At 45.8% G+C, this 20,984-nt stretch overlaps 1 protein-coding gene and 1 long non-coding RNA gene across 2 annotated transcripts in view; both read left to right on the plus strand.

Annotated features, from left to right (window-relative positions):
• The first annotated feature begins 20 nt into the window (after window positions 1-20).
• Window positions 21-8,426, plus strand: LOC132438983 (uncharacterized). Its single transcript, XR_009522255.1, has 4 exons — window positions 21-39; window positions 182-226; window positions 5,218-5,414; window positions 8,073-8,426. It is a non-coding gene; the product is annotated as an uncharacterized lncRNA (long non-coding RNA).
• Window positions 8,427-18,404: 9,978 nt separating this feature from the next.
• LOC132438982 (serine/threonine-protein phosphatase 4 regulatory subunit 1-like) overlaps window positions 18,405-20,984 on the plus strand; it is a 47,390-nt gene continuing 44,810 nt past the window's right edge. The window contains 2 exon segments of the mRNA XM_069541452.1: window positions 18,405-18,462; window positions 18,688-18,841. Of these exon segments, the coding sequence (XP_069397553.1) occupies window positions 18,405-18,462; window positions 18,688-18,841 (212 nt within the window).

The raw sequence follows: 20,984 nt of genomic DNA on the forward strand, positions 1-20,984 counted from the left end.
CGCGCCGGCCCCGCCTCCAGGCCCATTCCAAGATGGCGGGTGAGTGGGGCTGGACTCCCGGGGCGCCCCCCCTCCCCCCAAGCCGGGACCACCCCTCGAGGCCCGGGGACCACCCCCGCCCGCCCCTGAGGCCGCCTGCCGCAGCCCCCTTGTAACTCCTTATGTGTCTCTTGGTTTTCAGGGATCCCCCTGTACTTTGTGGACTTGCAGGATGACTTAGACGATTGTAAGTAACAGTTCGGGCGTCCCGTCCCTCCCTGGGAACCTCTCATAGAGTTCGGGGTGCACGAAAGGCGGGGTGGGACCTACGGGCTGGGCTCTCCGTGTTGGGCCAAGAATAGCGGGACCCCCAACTGCCTTAATTACTTGCGGCGGTCCCTCCTCACTGGGCGGGGCGGCCGAGGATGGGGAGGATTTTTGTTGCTGGGAAACTTATGACTTCCTGTCACTTTCTTTCTCTTCCTTCTCCTCCTTCTCCTGCGGCGGCCCGGGAGGGGCGGGAGGGCTAAGCCCTCCTCCTAGTGATTCTGGGAGGGAGGAGGCGTGGCCACCTTGGGGGTCGGGGGCTTCCACCCAGGGTCTCCACTTTTTTCCCTGGGACTTTACAGAGTGCTGGGGAGTTTGGGAGGTCCGGCTCCCCGTGTGGCCGGCCACAGACTCGCACAGATTTCTTCAGTGTCCTGGCCACAAGCCCAGCTCCGTTCTCATCCCTGGGAGCCCCTTGGGTGGGTATCCTTCACCTGTCCCTTCCTGCTCTTTCCTTTAGAATCACGTTAAGGACTGATGGCTGGGGAAGGTGTTCCTGGAAATGCAAGTTCGCATTTGTGGTGACTGAAGCATTTCCTTTCCATTCAACAAACATTTCTTGAGCACCTGCTGGTTCTGGGCCGGCCATGTGCGGAGCCCGGGACCTACAAACTCGAACCTGAAACGGTGACGACTCTCAGGGAGCTCACAGTCCAGGGAGAGAGCCGACTTGTAAACAGATAATTACCAAACGCCGGGTTGCCTGCTCGTGAAGGAGGCCTGTACAAACCATCACAATAGCCAACATTAATGGGGGCTTACTGTGCGCTTCCCTTCCCCATCTACAAGTTTCCTACTAACAAGAACTGGTGTTTACAGAAGACACCATAGATCAGGTGCAGTTTAAACCCTTTATACACATTATTTCTTTTAGAAGGAGGCAACTTTATTAAAGTAGAATGACACTCGAAGGGGTCAGTGTTTAGGAGCATGGGTCCTGAAGTCAGATGGCCAGAGGGTGAAGTCCTGAGCCACTGTTTACTGGCTGTGTGATCCTGGCCAAGTCACTGTACCACTTGGAGCCTCATTGCCTCATCTGTAGAATGGGCATAATAGAAGTCCACCTCAAAAGGCTTCCGCGCAGGTTAAATAATAAAAGGTTTAGCGTGAAGCCTTGTACATAGGACACGCTGGGTAAATATTATCTGCCGTTATTATTGTTGTGATCATTATTCATAATTATGTCACACTGTGGGGCAAAGTACAGTGTTGGCCCCAGGTTTACAGAGCTGAATGTTTCGGCCAGCGGGCATCTTCGAATGGAAGGAATGTAGCTGCTGTTAAGGCACCTCTCATTCGTAGATTCGATATTTGGCCCGGCTGGAAAAGCTGATTTCTGGCTATATCAGTTATCTAACAAACCACCCCAAAACTCAGTGGCTTAAATCAACAGCATTTTGTTATTTCTAACAATTCTGTGCCTTGACTGGGTGACACAGAAGCTTCGTGTGTTCTCTGTGAACTCTGGGAAGATAAGAAGGTCCAAAATGGCTTTCTTCACGTGGCTCTTGGCCAGGAAATCTTCTGGGACTGCAGGTCAGGGCCTCAGTTCTCTTCCAGGAGCTTCTTCCACTTGGCTGGCTTGGGCTTCTCACAGCGTGGTGACGGCAGGCATTTGGACCTCTTTGCTGGCAGCTAGCTTCCTTTTGTCTTTTTTGTATATGTGTTCAAAAAGGAAGAGATTACATAGGAAAAAATAGTTCTGATTTTCCTTTGGCCCTGTTTGTGCAGATATTGGGTGTTTGAGACTTGTGATAATGCCATAAACACTCTTCAGCAGACGGCTGGAGATTCGTCCCGGTAAAGAAGAAAGCCAGCATCGTGGCTCTGAACACACCCATGCCATGGGTAGGGCAACGCTGGGAGCCTCCTGGGGCTTCTTTTTTTGAGCAGGGGTGGGGGCTTCAGGGTGCTGTTCCTATGAAATTACAATATAGTTGGTTAGATTAATAGCCGTAATAGGAGGGCCTGTCCCCCCAGTAATTTATGCAGCCCTGGGTCCCACCTTTGCACTTTACTGGGGTGGTATTTGGGAGGCATTATCATGCTGTGATTGATAGCAAGAACCCTGAGGTCCTGTAGCCCACTTCCTGCCTTTAGCTGAGTCAGTGTGAGCAGATCACTCACTCTGTTCACATTCTTCATCTGGAAAATGACATAAGAATTAGAGGTGCTTCACAGGACTGATATGAGGATTAGATGAAACAATACACATAGAACATTTCAGCCCGGTGCCTGGCATAGAGTATTATATTCAATGATTTTATTACTGTTATTATTTTAACCATCATCATTATTGCTAGGCACTCGTATACGATTTTCTGATTCTGTGTTAAGGGCTGCTACTCTATGAAGTAGGTGGGATTATTCCTGTTTTACAAATGATGAAACTGAGAATCAGAGAGGTTAACTAACTTATCCAGTATGGCACAGGTCATAAGTGATAGAACTAGCAACCAACTCTGTTCCTCTGAGTCTTGCTTTTTTTATTCCGTCACACAGATTGACCTCACGAATATTCTTAAGCTAATGGCAAGAGCATGGATGTTGGTTGTGGTGGTTCTCCATCTGTCGTCCTTTTTGGGCATTTTTTGTCTGAACGATGGGATAACCGCTCCATTTAGGCTCTAAGTCACTTTGGGCAGGAACATAGGTCGTCCTTTTTTATCACCCAGTGTCCTCCATAATCTAGGTGTTCAATTAATGTCATTACTGGTAGTGATAATGGATGACGAGTCTTGTCCGATTTACTTTGTGATCTCTTGATTAAATTGGCTAACTTCAAAACGAAGCCATAATGAAAGGCTGCCTTGTCTTTTAAAATCATTCAGAGTCTTCGGGTCATTGCAGCACAGAAAAGATTTAATTTTAGTGAATTAGCTTGCTGAAGCAATCTAAATTCCTTCTCTTGAGAGCAGAAAGCATGTGGGATGGTCTGGCACAGTGGTCCTGGTGGACTGCACGTAGAAGGTGGAGCTGGACGCGTCTGTGCCTCGGGCTTAAAGTCCTGTGACCGTCTGGGTTGCTTAAAGCAGGTGGAGGCTGAAGAGGTATTACTCCTGGTAAGGTTGGCTTGGCCAATTGGAATTTAAGTGTGTGCCAGTGGTGGGTGGAAAAAAAGTGAGGGGAATCTGTTGCAGATATAAAGAGACCTAAGAGACCTATCAACAAAATACAATATGTGGTCATATTTGGATCCTTAGTTGAACAAATCAGCTGTAAAAAGACATTAATGAGACAGTTGGGGGAAATTAAACTTGGGCTGGGTATTAGGTTATATTAAGAATCATTATTAATTTTGTCAGATGCGATAGTGGTGTCACAGTTTTATTCAAAGGAGAAGGACCTTATCTAACAGAAACAAATAAGCATTTATGGGTGAAATGATTTAATGTGTGAGGTCTGCTTTGAAAATGCTGCAACAAACAATAAATCATCAAAAAGTTGGGAAGAAGGATGAGTGGGAAAAATTGGCAGAATGTTTATACTTGTTGAAACTGGTTGCTAGGGGTGTGGGGTTTATTATACTATTCTATTTTTGCATGTGTTTGAAAATTTCCTTAATAGAAAGTTTTTAAAAATGAGATGAAAGTTTCATATATGATCAAACATCTACATGAAGAGTTTAAAGCTGGATTTCAATTCTGAAGTCAGCTGCCATGTTATTGTAAGATGCGTTTAGCTTCAAAAGACAGACTTGGAGAATCTATTCGTATTTGAGGGACTGTGTATTTCTTTTCAAATGTTTAGTTTTTGAGGTATCTATGAAAGACGTTGGAAGAAGGTGTACTTCTGTTGATGAGAAAAGCTAGGTGCCAACAAATAATATCTGGACCTTTGTTGAAAATGGGATTAGCTAAATCAGGGGGATACAGATAGACTCTTTGAATCTTAATGCTAGAAGGAGTGGTGTATGTTCAAGCTTGAATAAAAGACATCCTCCAGAGCAGAATGCGTTCCATGTCACCTGCCCACTTTAGTCCAGGTTTGTAAAAATGTTCTGCTTGAGGACCACAGCCAAGCAGAGAAAATAGATTAATTTTAGCCCCAAACCAAACCATTGAACCTTCTCTCTGAACTATTATATAAACTCAAATCAAAGATTGTCAATTTTTTTTTTTAAAGTAAAGACCTCCCTGTTGAGTGAAATAGTTTGAACAGGAACTTGAATGTGCTAATAGTTGGGAAATAGAACAAAATCCAGACATCAGACTATTCTCCAAGTCAGAGATGGGCAAATTTTTTTTTTCTGTAAAGGATCAGATAGTAAACATTTTAGACTTTGTTGGGCAGAAGCCCTGCTATAACCACTCAAGTCTGCCACTATAGCCTGGTAGCACTCACAGATACACATAAATGAATGAACATGGCTGTTTGCTAATAAAACTTTATTTATAAACACAGGGCTGCATTTGGCCCTCGGTTCTAAATCAAACTTGATTTCATTTTTTTCCTTGTTTTGCGGGGGGGTGGGATTTTTTTTTTTTCAATTGAATTGTAGTTGATTTACAATGTCGTGTTAGGCTCAGGTGTACAGCAAACTGATTCAGTTGTATATACATATATTCTTTTTATTATATATTTATTATATATATATTCTTTTTTCAGATTCTTTTTCCATTATAGGTTATTACAAGATATCGAGTATAGTTCCCTGTGCTCTACAGTAGGTCATTGTTGGTTGGTTATCTCTTTTATATTTAGTAGTGTATATATGTTAATCCCAAGCTCTTAATTTCTCTCTCCCCACTTTCCACTTTGGTGTAACCATACGTTTGTTTTTTATGCCTGTGAGTCTGTGAGTCTGTTACGTAAATAAGTTCATTTGTATCCTTTTTTTAGATTCCACAGATAAGTGGTATCATATATTTGTCTTTCTCTGAAACTTGATTTCATTCTGTTCACACCCAGAAGTCTTGTTGATGAGCTGAGCCAACCTGAAAGGCTGCCTTTCCCACTGGGCTCAGTTTGAAGAGCTGACTTTTGCCGGCACAGACCCTGCTTTGTTGAGGAGCCCTTGACAAGTCGTTCAGCCTTCACGTCTCCTTTTTCCTGTTCGTGTGTTGGGGATTAAAAGCATGTACCTGTCTCCTCCCAACAGGATGAGGGTGAGCAAGGAACAAAAGAGTCAGCATGGTGTGGGCCCAGTCAGCTGTGCTTCCCGGCTGATAACTGTTAATGCATTTTACTTTTGTTGTTCTGTATTTTCCATTTCCTATGAGACAAACAGATGAACACTAGAGATTCCCTGAAATTGTCTCTGTTTAAAAAGAGAGTTTTATATGGCTTTCTACCCCACAAATGAAGATTTTTTTTTAAGCAGAAATTTTGCAACAAAACCTAGCTAATGAAGGAGAAAGTGGTTTTGAGCTTCAAAACATCACTTAGCCTAATGAGGAAAAAAATAAGAGATGAGGGCAAGTGCTTGCTTTCCCTGTTTGGAAAGTCATTCATCCATGTAACAGATGTTTCTCCAGCTCCTCCCAGGCACCAGCCTGTGGGAGGCACTGGGGATAGAGGGATGAAGAACCCTGGGCTCCATCCCAGAGCTGCTGCCACCTAGAGGGAAGGTGTGCGTAGAGATGGCACAGATGGGAGGTGCCGGTTGAGTTGGGTCAGGCCAAGGAGGGCAATGGGTGAGTGACCTCAGTGAGAACTTTTCCAGTGCAGCCAGGGGCCAGAAGCCGGGCCAGAATGAGTGGCATCGGGAAGTTGAGGATATGTTGTCTGTAGTCCATGCATCGAGCGCCCACTGTATTCCAGACACTGGCTGGCCATTGGGCATTTTGGGGAATGGTCACTGTTCTTGGGAGCTCCCAGTGTAGCCAGGAAAACAGACCCTTTTGAGAAGAAGCAGCTGGAGGGGTTGCTTTCCTTCCTGGATAAGAGAGCCCAGAACATCTTTGCATTATTTGTATCTACTCTGACAACCTTAAAAAAAAAAGAAAAAGGATTTGGATGGCCCAACCGTTCCACTCTTGGTTACTTGCCCACAAAACGTGAACACATATTTTCACAAAGACAGGGTCATAGTTGCACTATTCTTAATAGTCGAAAACTGGAACCCACCCGAATGTCCATCGTGAGTAAAATGGATTATAAATGGTGGTTATGTTCACACGATGGAAAACTATGCAGTTATAAGACTGAATTATCTACAGCGTCACACACATATGGACGAGCTTCACAAACATAGCGGTTGGTGAAAGAAGCCAGACACAAAAGGGTAGAGATTGGATGATTCTGTTTGCACAGAGTATGGAAACAAGCACAGCCATCTAGCTGATCTGATGTAGAAGGCAGGAGAGTGGTCCCCTTTGGGTAAGGCAGTAAGTGGGAGGGAGCATGGGGGGCTTTTGGAGATGCCAGTTAAATTGTCTTTCTTGAGCTGAGGACTGGTTTCACAGGCATGTTCAGTTAAAAAATTAGTCAAGTGGAACACTTACTTTTTGTGTACTTTTCTGTGTGAATGGCATACTTCAGTTAAAAAAATAAGAATTGCTTTTTAAGATCAAGGCACAGGGGAGAGCATAACCGTGGATGGGGGGAAGGAGTCTGTGCAAAGGGGAAGATGGCAGAGAGCGGGAGGGGAGGGTGATGGCGGGGTTGGACCGTGTAGGACAGGCATGGAACTCGGTGCATCCGCGGAGGAGTTTGCTTCTTTCCAGAAGGAGGAAGGCGACCTTCCTGGCAGCTTGGCCAAGGCGGTCATTAGAAAAGTGGTATAATGTTGGCCAGTATTGCTTGATTGTCTCAAATATTTTGAACAGTAGGAAAGTAGAGCCTCCCATGCGCGTACACTCACCCCAGGGGCTGTGGGTTTTGTTTTGCAACCTTTTTTTCCTTTTCGAATCTGCCTCAAGTCTGAGTGGAGAAGTTGCTGCATTTTTCAGTAGCGCTCTTCCATCCATCAGACTGTGTATAGTCTGGCCCCCTCACCCACAGCTCCTCCAGCTCTGTCCCCAGCTGGGTGGGTTGGCAGGAAAATTGAGATGTATAATATCACAGTGGAGCCCACGAGCGGCTTGGAGCTGCAGAGTGCTCGCCTGTCAGGTGACCCGAGTCAGTGTTTCCCGTTGACCGTCAGTGTAAAAGTCAGAGTCATAAATAATGACGGGTTTTGGAAGCCGTGATTAAAGCCACAAATCAAAGAGGAATTTCCATGTATGCATGGTATAGAAAGGACGGCTGCTCGTGAGCTGGGCCGGTCTTTTCAGCCAGCCCACTGCGTAGTGCTAGTAATAACCATCAGTAGCCGTCAAAGGTTTGTGATACAAAACGTTATGCACTGGACGGCTCCGCTCATATGGGGGCTAATAAATCAGTGTGGGTCTTGTTAGAGAATGGCATTTATACAGAGAAAGTTTGCCTGCGCAGCTTGCACTGAAATTTAGTTAAGTCAACAAAGACCTGCCGTGTGCAGGGGTCAGTTCCACCTTCCGCGCCCCCCCCCCACCCCAAGTCAGTGAAGAAGCAAGAACGTTCTTTATCTTTCTCATGGGTTGGGTTTGTCTGGTGTAGCTTCTGGAAATAGTCCCAGTTTAAGAATCTGCATTAGTATTTATAAGCCTGTTAGCAAGAAGGATGGAGCCGCTTTAAAAAATACATTCATGGATGGTTTACTCTAGTTTCCCCCCAAATCATATAAGGCCTTGCAGAGACTTAGTTATTGTTCATCGAAGAGTGGCTAATGAGAAGCGCTAAGAATTATCAATTACATAAGTTCTCCATTAATACAGTTTTCTCTCTCTCTCTTTTTTTTTAAGTACGCATTTTGCAAATAAGGCTGGACTCCTTCTCAGCCACCATCAACCAATCTTCTAACATATTGAAGTGGACACAGACAGTGGGTCACATCTGTCATGTTTTCTCCCAACCATCGTCCCCCAGTGCTGTGTTAGAGACAGAATATTGGATCGTGTGGATAATTGGGCTGGCCCAGGGTGGCGTATCATCACACAGAGTTATAGTGACAGGATGACATGTTGAATGGAGAATCGTAAATATTGGGAATGCCTGGAGAACGGATTCTTAATGAAAACGCTTGCCGGGATAGACGTGCTCTAACATTCTGCCTCCGTCTCTACCTCTGTTCATGTCTGGGCCAATAAAGTTATCTCACTGGACATGTTTTATTGTGTTTATTTTTTCTCATCTTTCCACTTCAGACCAGTTCTGGGGTGGCTGCTCAGCTAGGGCTTGGTGCCTTCGTGAGAAATCTCTGGCTTCCCGAACCCCCCAAAGGCAGCAGACAGCCAGTGCACTTTCCTTTGCTGCGTTCTTCCCTTCCTCTGGAATGTTCTTTTTCCCTTTCCCAGATCCTCTCTCTCTTCCTGTGTGGTAAACTCCTACTCGATCTTCAAGGCCCAGCTCAAATATCACTGCTGTTGTAGGGAAGCATCTCCCACCCCCTCCTTCCTCCTCCAAGCAGAGCTGGTCTCCTCCCTGTCTTGTTTATGCCTGTACCCTATGGCTCTTGCCACCGGGGTATTGTGGGTTGTTATGTGTGGGAAAATCTTTGTTCCCTTGGGAGCTTTTGGAGTCTGGGGACCATGCCTTTGTCATCTCTGAACCGCCAGTACTCTGTCGAATGTTGAGTTATGGTTTACTGTTGTCACCTGAAATTAACCCTGGTGGGTGGGGAGAGGACATTTGAGATGCGCCTGCTGTTAACACGCCTTCTGTTTTTTGTACTAGATCTTCTGATCTTTTTTGTGATGCAAAATGACCTGGAAAATTTCTTTTCTTTCTCTCTTTTTATTAGATCGTATCTATTGTACTTTGAACCTGTAAAGCACGTTCACCTAACATTATACTTAAAGCGTTAATTCCTACTTAGGCTGGTTTAAGACAGATTGGTGTCTTGTGAAGAGCACTGACACACAGGCGCGTGCTCAGGGTCTCCTGTGTGTTTCTGCCAGAGCAACCTCACCCAACTTGTTTTGCGCCCCAGCCTGTTTTATTTATTTTTTATTTTTTTATGTATTTTTTGGCTGTGTTGTGTCTTTGTTTCTGTGCGCGGGCTTTCTCTAGTTGCGGTGAGTGGGCCTCTCATTGTGGTGGCTTCTCTTGTTGCAGAGCACAGGTTCTAGGCGCGCGGGCTTCAGTAGTTGTGGCTTGCAGGCTCAGTAGTTGTGGCTCGAGGGCTCTAGAGCGCAGGCTCAGTAGTTGTGGTGCACAGGCTTCGTTGCTCCGCAGCATGTGGGATCTTCCCGGACCAGGGCTCGAACCCATGTCCCCTGCATTGGCAGGTGGATTCTTAACCACTGTGCCGCCAGGGAAGCCCCCCCCCCCCCAAGGCCTGTTTTAAATGATGACTCTACTGACAGTGTGCATGATGTTTGGTAGATAACTCCTGAGTAACCAGTTAGTGTTGAGGAGGATCTGGGAAAGGGAAAAACGTTTATTCCCCCACGGTTGTAGCTTCCAGAAACACATTTAATGAGGGAGGAGGTTTTTGTTTGTTCGCCTGTTTTTTACTTAGTCACCTAGCATCAGAGTCAAAGGATAATAATTCTGTTGTACTTTGTAAACTGATCAGTATCTCATTGAAGTAGAGCCAGCCTCATCTTCGGTTGGGTGAGCTTAAGGCTCCTGCTTCAGGACCCTCTGGTTTGGGTTGGATGGAGGTGAGCTTTATATCTCTTAGCTGGTTAGCTGGCTTTTTTAACTTGGACCATCCCCCTGGAGGGGAGGCAGCAGCCATAGCTGCTGCCTGAGATGCACCAGGGCCATGGGGACGTGGACCCTACGGTTCAGGGAACACGTGGACACGTGGGTGTGCAGCTGGGGACAGGGTGCTGAGCAGAAGGTGTGGCAGGAGGGGCCCCTACCCCTGCAAGTCAAATCGCACTTCTCAGCCTTTCCCTTGCTGGTCTTTGTTAGGTTTAAATTATTAGTCATTTTTGGTAAAGGGTCAGTGATGTCCTGTGCAAACTTGCCAATGAAGCTCACACGTGGCAGAAACATAGAAAACAGCTGCCGCCAAAAGTCCGTCATCGCGGAGGCAGCAAGTGAAGCCGATCAGGATCAGTGTTGTTTTTAAAGTATTTTAAGTGAGCCAAGAAGGCTTGACGGTATTAGAGATTATTTTCTTAAGAAGGCTTTGCTTTTCTGTATTATATGAAGCCTTCTTGAGTGGAGTAGGTAACTTTTTTTTTCAAATGTAGGAAAATATAATGAAAAAATTTGAACAAGGCATTATTCATACCCTACTTCATGTTTCATTTCTAGCTTGAATGCTTAAGATTCCTGATGTGTGTGGATGACCTGGACTTGTGGATAATCGACTGCTCCTGATATCACCGTGTCCACAGACCGTGGTTCCTTATTCCGTGAATAGTTGCCTGTTCGCCCTCTTAGCAGTGGCTAGAAATGTAAATTCTAGATAATTCTTTCTGAGAGCAGGAGTTATTTTATGTGTTGCTGCCACTGCCAGGAGGCGCAGCAAGCTAGCCTGACAGATCTTTTTTTGTGTGTGTGTGGTACGCAGGCCTCTCACCGCTGTGGCCTCCCCCGCTGCGGAGCACAGGCTCCGGACGCGCAGGCCCAGCGGCCATGGCTCACGGGCCTAGCCGCTCCGCGGCATGTGGGATCCTCCCAGACCGGGGCACGAACTCGTGTCCCCTGCATCAGCAGGCGGACTCTCAACCACTGCGCCACCAGGGAAGCCCCTAGCCTGACAGATCTTTACCATTCATTCATTCATTCATTCAGCAGCTCTTACTGATAGCCTGCTGTGCACCAGGCATATCAAGGAGTCAGTAAAAGATTTTTGCCCTGGGTGCGATGGTGGAGGATTGGGGGGTGGACCCAGCTGATAAACAGTAGACGTGGGAAGAAAACGTTCTGTGTGTCAGAAGCTGATACATTCTCCGGAAAAATAGAAAAGTAGATCAGGGTACGGTGGAGTGTAGATGGGAGGCATGCAATTTCAAAATCAGGTGGTCAGGGTGGACCTCACTGAGAGGATGAGTGAGCAAAGCTTTTACTGAGAAGAAGGAAGTTATCAAAGAGGACATCTTGGGGAGCAGAGTTCTCGGCAGAGGGAAGTGCTGGGCTGTGTGACAGCCCTCAGCCAGGGAAGTGACTGGGGTCATGGGGAAACAGCAAGGAGCTGCGTGGCTGGAGGAGAGGGCAGGGGTGGGAGATGAGGTCAGAGAGGCCAAAGGGGGCCAGGTCATTCCTGCTGACATGAAGCCCCTTCCCTTATGGGACCATCCACTCACCAGGGGCTGCTCAGGTAACACCTAGCTTTTATCTTCACAGTGGTTCTCAACTGGGGACCTGTGGCAGTGTCTGGAGACGTTTTTGATTTTCACAAAGTGGGGAGAGGATGCTCCTGGCATCTAGTGAGTTGAGGCCAGGAAGGCTGCGGAATGTCCTGTAATTAACAGAACAAGCCCTGCATCGGGCCGTTAGAATGTGGTTCAAGGGCCAATCATGCTGAGGCTGAGTAACCCTGCTCTGTTATTATATAGTTCATCAGCTGCTGATTGATTTAGTTTGTCTTTGAAGACTTAATAAAAAAAAAAACCAACGTTAAAATGTCAGGGGAAGAGGTTATTAATCACGGTATCCAGTTAGAATACTGTCAGAGTTGACGTTGAAGAGTTGACGTTGATGCTGGCTGTCTTCATTCGCTTTGTGGCAAGGGATTCCAAATCTGCCTTGCATGTACATTTTAGTAAACGCTGGTGCTTTTATGGAGTAGTTCAAAAAACTTAATACGTCATTTACAAGTAAATAGTAATAGTCTGACTGATAATCTCATCAATTTGGATTCAAGTAGGATTTTGAAAGGGGCCAGGATGTTGATCCACACAAAGGACAGCGTTTACCTGTATTTGGAACTTGGAGTAAAAGACACTATTATTCACATAAGAATGTGATGCTCTTAGTGGGGAATATTGTCCTTGGATTATACCAATCCAGTATTTTTCAGAAGTCTGTCATTCGTGTCCCGCTTTTCCTATTTGTGCTGTATCTATATACCACCTGTATTTTTCTTTGTATCAAATAATTTCTTTTATTGAAACACATTTTGGGGAACTTGTATGAATTGCTCAACATGAAACTCAACCAAAATATCATAAGACAAAAGTAAAACCACATGATAAAATTCTAGGTAGACACGGTTGTCTGCTAAGGATTCTGAGTGTGAGCCCTGCTCTGTGTTCGAAGGAGGATGAACCAGTTTTAGGGAAGTGTTGGAAGACACACTAGTCGAAATGAAACTTTCTTTGATTAATCAGAGAATTGAGAAGAGAATAACTTTCCCACTGTGTGGTTTAGTGATATTTAATGTCCCTTCCCTGTGCCACGCTGGGGGACGTGCCGTCCTGAGCCGTCCATCGTGAGGCCAGGCGACGGCTATGCATTTGCAGACTCGCTGGTGAGGTCAGAGCTGCAGCTGGAGAGTGTGTGACCAACCAGGGATGTAAAGGAGGCCGGTCCTCTTTGGCTCTGATTGGCCACCAGCGGTCTATTAATGCAGAACTCTCCCAGGGAGGTAGCCGTGTGATAACCTGGTTCTTTGTTCTGTACAGGACGAAAACTGTAATTCCACTTCTTAAAACAAAAATCCCTGTAATTCAGATTTCTTACTATTTCCAGTGAATTTTACACGTCTTTCTTCCCTCTGTCCCTCTTTACCTACTTAATATGAATTACCACAATTTAATTCCACTATATTCATCGTTAGGATGGTGGAATACTTCTGAGGAACTCATGCGCTTTGTATTGGATGTTGCAATGTATTCATTTTATCGTAGCAGTTATGTGACAGTTTTGACCTGCGTTCTGTCCTGAAACTAAGACCTCTCATTTTTGCAAGCAGAGACGAATGAGTTAATGTCTTGGTTTCTTGATGACTCGCTGTGCGTGCGGCTCCAGGTGGCTTTAGGCCAGGTGCTGCACCTCATGTTTCTTTTGGTGGAAGCTAGATTTTCTCAGCTTCTCAGGGGCTGTTAGACTCTCATGAATTGAATCCAGGTAGTCAAAGTCTTGGGAGACTGACTTCTATAGAGACTGCTATGTATTAAGCGTAGGCTATGCACCAGGCATTATGTGACGTGGTCCCAGGGCGTAAGGGCCTCCAAGTCTAGCCGTGGAGACAGAAGCAGTCTACTTAGAGTTAATAATGCACCACTTTACGTAAGATGTTGAAAACTGACAACTGTATAGTTCCATTTCTTACCCTCCTACTTCATGTTGCCATTTTTATTGCATAGTACATCTACGTGTTATAAATTCTCCAATACGAAGTTATAAGTTTTGATTTGTATTGCTTTAAACCATTGTGTGTATTTTGAAGAAATCAGGAGGAAAAATAGTTTTTAAAACATTTACCCACATATTTACTGTTTCCAATGCTTTTGATTCCTTTTGAAGGTAAAGTTTCCAGGTGGTACCACTTCTCTTCAGCCTGTAGGACTTCACCGAGCATTTCTTTCAGTCCACATTTGCTGGCAATGTTTAAAAGGGTGTGTTAAAAAATAAATTCTTAGTGTGTGTGCTTTTTTGGTTCCTTTTTAGTCTGACAGTGTCTTTCATTCATCTTTCTTCCTGAAAGATATTTCACTGGATGTCAAGTTCTGGATTGACATTATTTCTTTCAGTCCTTTAAAGGTGTGCTTCCACGGTCTTCTGCTTCCACTATTTCTGGTGAGGAGTCAGGGGACATTCAAATCATTACTCCTTGTACGTAATTTTTGTTTTTCTTTGCTGCTTTCAAGATTCTCTTTGGTTATCGGCGGTTTGACTGTGATGTGTCTAAGTGTGGTTTTCTGTGTACCGTTGACTCTTGAAGAACTTGGACTTGAACTGTGCAGGCCCACTTATATACAGGTCTTTTTTCAGTAAGAAATACTTCAGTGCCACATGGTCTGTGGCTGGTTGAATCTGTGGCTGCAAAGGAACCACGCATTTGGAGGACAGACTATAAGTTATACTTGGATTAACCCCGGTGTGGTTCAAGGGCCAATTGTATTTATCTCCTTGAGGTTTGCTGAGACCCTTGATTTTATATATTTGTTTCTTTCACCGAGTTTGGGGAATTTTTGGCCATTGTTGTGTCATCTCCATTCTGTTAAGTCCGCTCAGTGAATTTTTAAATTTCAGGTATTATTTCAATTTTAGAATTTTTATTTCGTGTCTTTTTATAGTTAACATTTCTTTGCTGAGATTTCTTATCTTTTCACTCATTATAGGCATATTTTCTTTTATATCCGTAGGCATTTTATAATAGTTGTTTTAAAATCCTTGTCTGTAATTCTAAAATTTTGATCCTTTCTATATGCTTTGACGTTTTCTCTTTTAGCTAGTTCAAGTTTTCTGTTTCTATGTTTACTGAATAATTTTGGAGTGTAACCTGGATATAGTGAATATTATGTGCTGTAAAAATCTCTGAATTCTGGGACTTCCCTGGTGGTCCAGTGGTAAAGAATCTGCCTTACAATGCAGGGGACGCGGGTTCGATCCCTGGTCAGGGAACTAAGATCCCACGTGTCGCAGGCAAATATAAATAAATAAAAATAATAAATCTTAAAAAAAAAAAAAAAAGAAAAATCTCTGAATTCTGCTATATGCCTCCAAAGAGTGTTGATTTCTTTGTTCTGTTTTGTTTTATTTCAGTAGGCATTTAGATTGAAGTCCAGCTGTTCCCACTGTCTCTCCTGTAGTGGGTAGCACCCCAAATCTCATTTCAGTTCTCCTAGCCTCAGCTATGCTGGAGTTTACCACACAGGGGCATGGTTTAGGGGTCAAGCCAGAGTTTGGGCTGAGTTTAATAAAAGGGCTTCCCCTCATATCCCCCCCCCCCCACCCAACAACACACTTTCTAGTTGCTGTGGTTACCCTGAACTCTGGGGGGTAGAAGCATAAACAATACGAGTGACGTAATGCGCTCAGTGGCTTAGCCATAAGAACGGCAGCAGCTGACATTTCTGAAGCGCCTACGTGTGTCGCATGCATAACTATATCTGTGTGTCCATCTACTGTCATGTAACCTACCCTGCAACAGTCACCTGAGGTAGGCATCCATTTCACTAGAGTGGGAAACTGAGAATCAGAGAGGTGAGATATTTACCTGGAGTGTACCTTCTAAGAGGCAGAGCTGGATTTCAGAACCAGCTATTTCAACTCATGCATTATGCCTCTGACGTCTTTTAAGTGCGAGGTCTGGGATTTAATCTTTAATTTTTCTTCATTTTCTTTAGATGCTTTCCTTTGCCATTGGTGTTCTACAGTGCTTCTAAGTATGGATTTGTTATTAATCATACAGTTCAGGATTTGTACTTCTTCAAATTGAATATTCATCTTTTATATTCTGGAAAATTGTTAGCCGTTATCTCAGGGTACATATTGATGTACACATACAGTGTACATATTGATATTTTTCCTGGTTTTCTAGTTGTGTAAACCTTGCAGGTCTTTTACCTTCTCGGCTGGAAACGGAAGTCTCTCTCGCCTTCCTTCAGTTGCCTCGGAGGCCACAACCCTTGCCTTTGGCTTTGTTGTGCTTTCAGCCTTCATCTCAGTAGGTCTTTCTGCACATCTCTTGAAAGAGCGCTGGGCTGGAATGCAGAACATTTAGGTTCTAAGAATTGCAGTTTTTGCTGCTGGCTTTGGGGGCTCTGAATAGAAAGTGAGGGAATTTATCAAGGAATGTGCTAAGGTTCCTTCTTGCTTCTTTATGATTTTATATTACAACATTCTTTTTTTAAAAAAAAATTCAGTATTTTCATTCATTTAGGTTTCTTTTGGTGTTCCTTCACGGCACTACTTTTTATTGAGCACCTGTTACTTCTCAGGTATTATACTGGGTGCTGGGGTTACAGCCCCTCCGTGGAGCGGGCAGAGCTGCTGGGAGACAGACACGAGCAGCCACAAAAGCTGGTGCCAGCACCTCTGTGGCGGCATCAGGACGGGAGAGCCACAGCTCCAGGAGAGGCTGTAGCCAGGGACTGGCCTTTCTGCAAAGGTCAGGGAAAGGCTCTTTTGGACAGTGACACCCAGGCTGGGCTAGGGCGTAGCGATTAAGGAGTGATAGTGTCCCAGGCAGTGGGAACAGCACGAACAAAATCATCGAGATGAAGGCTTTTGGTGTGTTTGAAGAACTAAGGGAACGCCACTGTGGCTGAATCCCGGGCAGGGAGGAGGGAGAGATTTCTTTGAAAATTCATATTAAAATTTCGGTTTCCTTTCTGGCAGGACAGCATAGTGCAACATCTAGAGTCCGACTGTTTGCGTTCAGGTTCTGACTCTGCCTCTCTGTAGCTGCGTGACCTTCGGCAACCTTCTTAACCTCTCTGAGCTTCAATTCCCTTAACGGAAACATGGGCTAATATGGTTATTGTCAGGGTTTGGTGAACTACTGCTATACAGAAAGCTCTTAGCACAGTTCCTGGCCTATAGGAAGTAACCAATAAAGTTTAGTTATTATCCAATATTTTATGGCTTATGGCTTTTATTTCCATGTATATAGTTAGTGTAGTAGAATCATTAATGTTCTCTAATAACAATTATTCTTTTGTAGAATGAATTGCTAAGTTCTTTAGGTCTCTGATAAGCAGAGTTTTTTTTGTTGTTTTTTTTTTTTTGCTGTACGCGGGCCTCTCACTGTTGTGGCCTCTCCCGTTGCGGAGCACAGGCTCTGGACGCGCAGGCTCAGCGGCCATGGCTCACGGGCCCAGCCGCTCCGCGGCACGTGGGATCTTCCCGGACCAGGGCACGAACCCGTGTCCCCTGCATCGGCAGGCGGACTCTCAACCACTGCGCCACCAGGGAAGTCCATAAGCAGAGTTTTTTGAAGAAATATTTTCTGTTACTTTAAAACAGGAGTTCTTAACCCATGAAGTACACGGTTGGGCCTCAGAGGATGTTTTGAAACCTGATCCTTATGAAAAGTTGTATGTGTGAAAAGGGCATGTATGTCTGTGGACATCATCATGTCCCAAAGCTGTCTGTTTTGAACTCGGTGTTTTAAAGCCCACTCCAGGCCGGGTCCGCAGTGCTCCGTGACCGTCTGTGGGTTGGAGGTTGCATATTCTTCCTGGGTCCCGAAAGGTACTGGGAATAGCCCATGCCACGTGACTGTGGTTAGGGGCCTGGTGTTCCCAGGAGGGACCCTGCAGGAAAATGACGTCGTTGATCGTGGCACACACATTTGTTTCTACAGACGTCTAATTCTGTGTTAGAATTATCTGGGTAACTGTTATACAGTGTACATTTTTAATAGGTTCTGATTACTGGCCTAAAAGAATTAGTTGAGAAAAGAAATGTGGTTAATGTTTCAAACAAGAGTAAGCACCTAGGTGCAAACTTGTCATCTCTTGTTTTCAACTGTTATCAGTTACTGCCTAAATTAACCGTGGTTTTTCTGTCTGCCACGTAGGAACCCTCTGCTTTTTTGCAGTAGTGCTTCTCGCCCAGCTATTTCAGCTCAGGGGATAGGAGGGAAGCCTTTCCACCCCTGACGCGTGGGTGCGTAGAGGGTGGTGGCCAGGGTCAAGGCCAGATCATGAGGGGCCAGATCCCGTTGGTCTTGCCATGCACGAACTTACTTGTTCCAGCATCTGGACCGGGCAAGGGTAGGGTTTTGTATGCACCCTACATGTTAGAATATGGGAGCATAGACAGGTTAAGTCACTTACTCTGGTCACACAGCTGATACATAGAAGTTGGGGGATTCATTCCGTTCCAGGGCCGTTTGGCGTTACACTGGAGGGAGGGCATGCCTGCCCTCAGTGGGGGTACAGGGGAGAGCAGGCTTGGAGGGGAAGAGGCAGTATGACAGCTGGCTCATTTTTGGCTAGAGTGAGTTGGAGGCATCTGTTAGACATCCATGTGGAGGGGTCTGGTTGGGTGTTGCCAGGCCAGGGCTGAGGGTTGGTGGGACTCGATGTCACGGAGTGGGTGAAGCTGCATAGTGAGGACGTTTAGGCCAAGACAAGATATGGCGCTGAGGACTTGCCGTCAGATTCTTGCTTAGGGGTCAAACCTCTTTTTCTTTCGACCGTTTTAAATGTGTTTGCGTAGAGCTCCGGGGCCAGTTTTCATAGGGGCGAGCGCTTTGTTCACCTGCTTCTGTGTCCCAGATGGCAGAGAGGGTCCTGTCCACGGTGGTGAGAGTGCATCAGACCAGCAGCCCTGAAGGCAGGGCGTTTGGCCCTTCTCGAAGGCTCTGGTCTCATCACCCTTCCCTTGGTTTATTAACCTGCCCCCTGCATTTTCCATGCATTGTCAAGTCTGCGGTACTCAGAGGCTTCAGCCGGGAAGGCCTGCGAAAGTAGAAGGCGTGCGACCGGCCCCGTCTTGCCCAGGTGTGGCCAGTCCCAGTTGGTGCGCACTTACGAGTGTGGTTCCCCTCTTCCCCTCTAGATGGATTTGAGGACTACGGTCCCTCATGCGTCCCTCTTGGACGTTCTTGGACGTTCTGGGCCTCTACGTCCCTCTTGGACGTTCTGGGCCAGGACATCCTGCCTGCACTTGCTCGCCTGGAAAAGTACACTTTCAGCGGCAACATCTTCAACTGGTAAGCTGTGCCTGGCCTGCGTGCAGTCAAGGGGCCACCGGCGGCCACCTGTCTGTGACAGCCTTGCAGGGTGCGTGGTGGAGGTGGATACGGGCTGTTCCCTGGGTGCTGGGAGTCTGCCTGAACAGCACTGCCTTATTAGGGTTTCCCATTATTCTTGTTGCTGTTTTACTGACCACCAGGTAAGCCAGGAAGGAGACGGTGGTGAAATTTAATGGGATTTAAATAATTAGGATTGCTAACTGGCTTTCCTTCACATGTACGGTGCTCAGAAAAGTAAAACGTGTCCCACAATTGAGAAGCATCGGTCGGTGCGCTGCTCGCCTGTCTTGTGTCTTGACGGCACTGGGCTTCAGGGACCTTTGTGCCACTTGTCCTGCACATTCTGCTGTCACTCCTCATGGTGCTGGCAGGACCCTCCTCTGGGCTCAGCCCACGTCTCTTCCCTTCAGCAGATGACCTTGACTCCTCCTTCAGGAGGAAAGCAGAGACTAAGGCATCCCTTTCAGTTCCCAATCCGCCCAAACCTGCATCTGCTGGCATCTCCCTCCTCCCTCAGAGAAGACGCTCTCTCGTCTTCCGTCTCCCTCCGTCTTCTGTCTCTTCCTTGTCACCCCTTCTACGGGCCCTTTCCTTCCACTTCCACACCCTCTCTCTCTCTGACAGTTCTGTGGACTCTCCCCGGCCCTCCCTGCATCCCTTCCCTGAAGGACAGGTTCTGTTAAGACTGGTTCCTACTCACTGTCTATTCTTACTACTCCTTTAAAAAATTATAGTCTCTGCTTTTACATCTGTTGAATCATAGAAGGTGAGCTCACAGCAAGTGCTACTGAGCGAGCCCAATTATTATCCCAGATCTACAGCTGGGGAAGCGAGGGTGCTGCGAGCGGCGTCTTTTGATGAGCCGCTCTTCACTGAGGCATGTAGTCCACGGTCTAGCAACTTTCTCTTTCAGGGTCTGTGCTTTTCATGTCCTGTGTAAGAGATGTCTGCCTCCCCCAGGCCACTAGCGTATTTTCTTACACTGTCTTCCTGAAGTCTTGTTGTTTCCCGTTCACACTGGGAGCCACAGTCCACCTGGCGTTGCTTTTCTTGTTTGGTGTGATGTGAGGGAGAAGTCAGGTTTCATTTCCCTCCTGTGGTCTCCAGTTAACCCAGGGCCATTCATTGAGAGCGCTTTGATCTCTGCTCTGCATTGCCACCTTTGTCTTCAGTCAGGTGTCCGTTTCTGGACTCTCTAGTCTGCTGCATTGGCTGTGTATCTGTCGTAGCACCAGGACCCCACCATCCTCATTACTGCAACTTTGTCATCCAAGTCTTGGTATCAGAGAGGTTACCTGATACCTTGCTATCCCGCTTTGTTCTCCAAGATTGTCCTGGCTGCCCTTGGCCCTTTGCATTTCCAAGTGTATGTTAATACCCGTTTATCGGTTTCTAGAAAAGAAAACCTACTGGGATTTTCACTGCAGTTGCATTGCATCTATAAATCAATATGTAAAGAATTGATATCCTTACAACATCTAGTTTTCTACTCCTTCAATTTTTTAAGGTTTTCTTCACTTTCCCTGTGTGTGTGTGTGTGTGTGTGTGTGCACATATATACATATACATGTATAAACATACACGTAAATAACTGTAAAAGTATAATACGTGGTTTTCTGTTGTAGAGATCTTTTGTATCTTGTTAGATTTAGTTCTAGGTATTTGACCTTTTAGGCTAATGTAAATTGTATCATTTCTTTTTTTTTTTTTTTGTGGTACGCGGGCCTCTCACTGTTGTGCCCTCTCCCGTTACGGAGCACAGGCTCTGGACACGCAGTCTCAGCGACCATGGCTCACGGGCCCAGCCGCTCTGCGGCATGTGGGATCTTTCCGGACCGGGGCACGAAGCTGTGTCCCCTGCATCGGCAGGTGGACTCTCAACCATTGTGCCACCAGGGAAGCCCTGGCAGGCAGATTCTTAACCACTGCGCCACCACAGAAGTCCCTCTTGAAGGGGTCATTAGTCTTGTAGAGTTTTCCACATTCTGGATTTGGTGGTCATTATTCTCATGGTATAATTTCATGTGTTCCTTTGTTCTCTGTATTTTCTGTAAACTGAAAATTAAACTTGGAGACTTGATTAGATTCTGCTTCAATTTTC

Source organism: Delphinus delphis, chromosome 15 (genome assembly GCF_949987515.2).
Source record: "Delphinus delphis chromosome 15, mDelDel1.2, whole genome shotgun sequence".
Taxonomy (NCBI): Eukaryota; Metazoa; Chordata; class Mammalia; order Artiodactyla; family Delphinidae; genus Delphinus; species Delphinus delphis.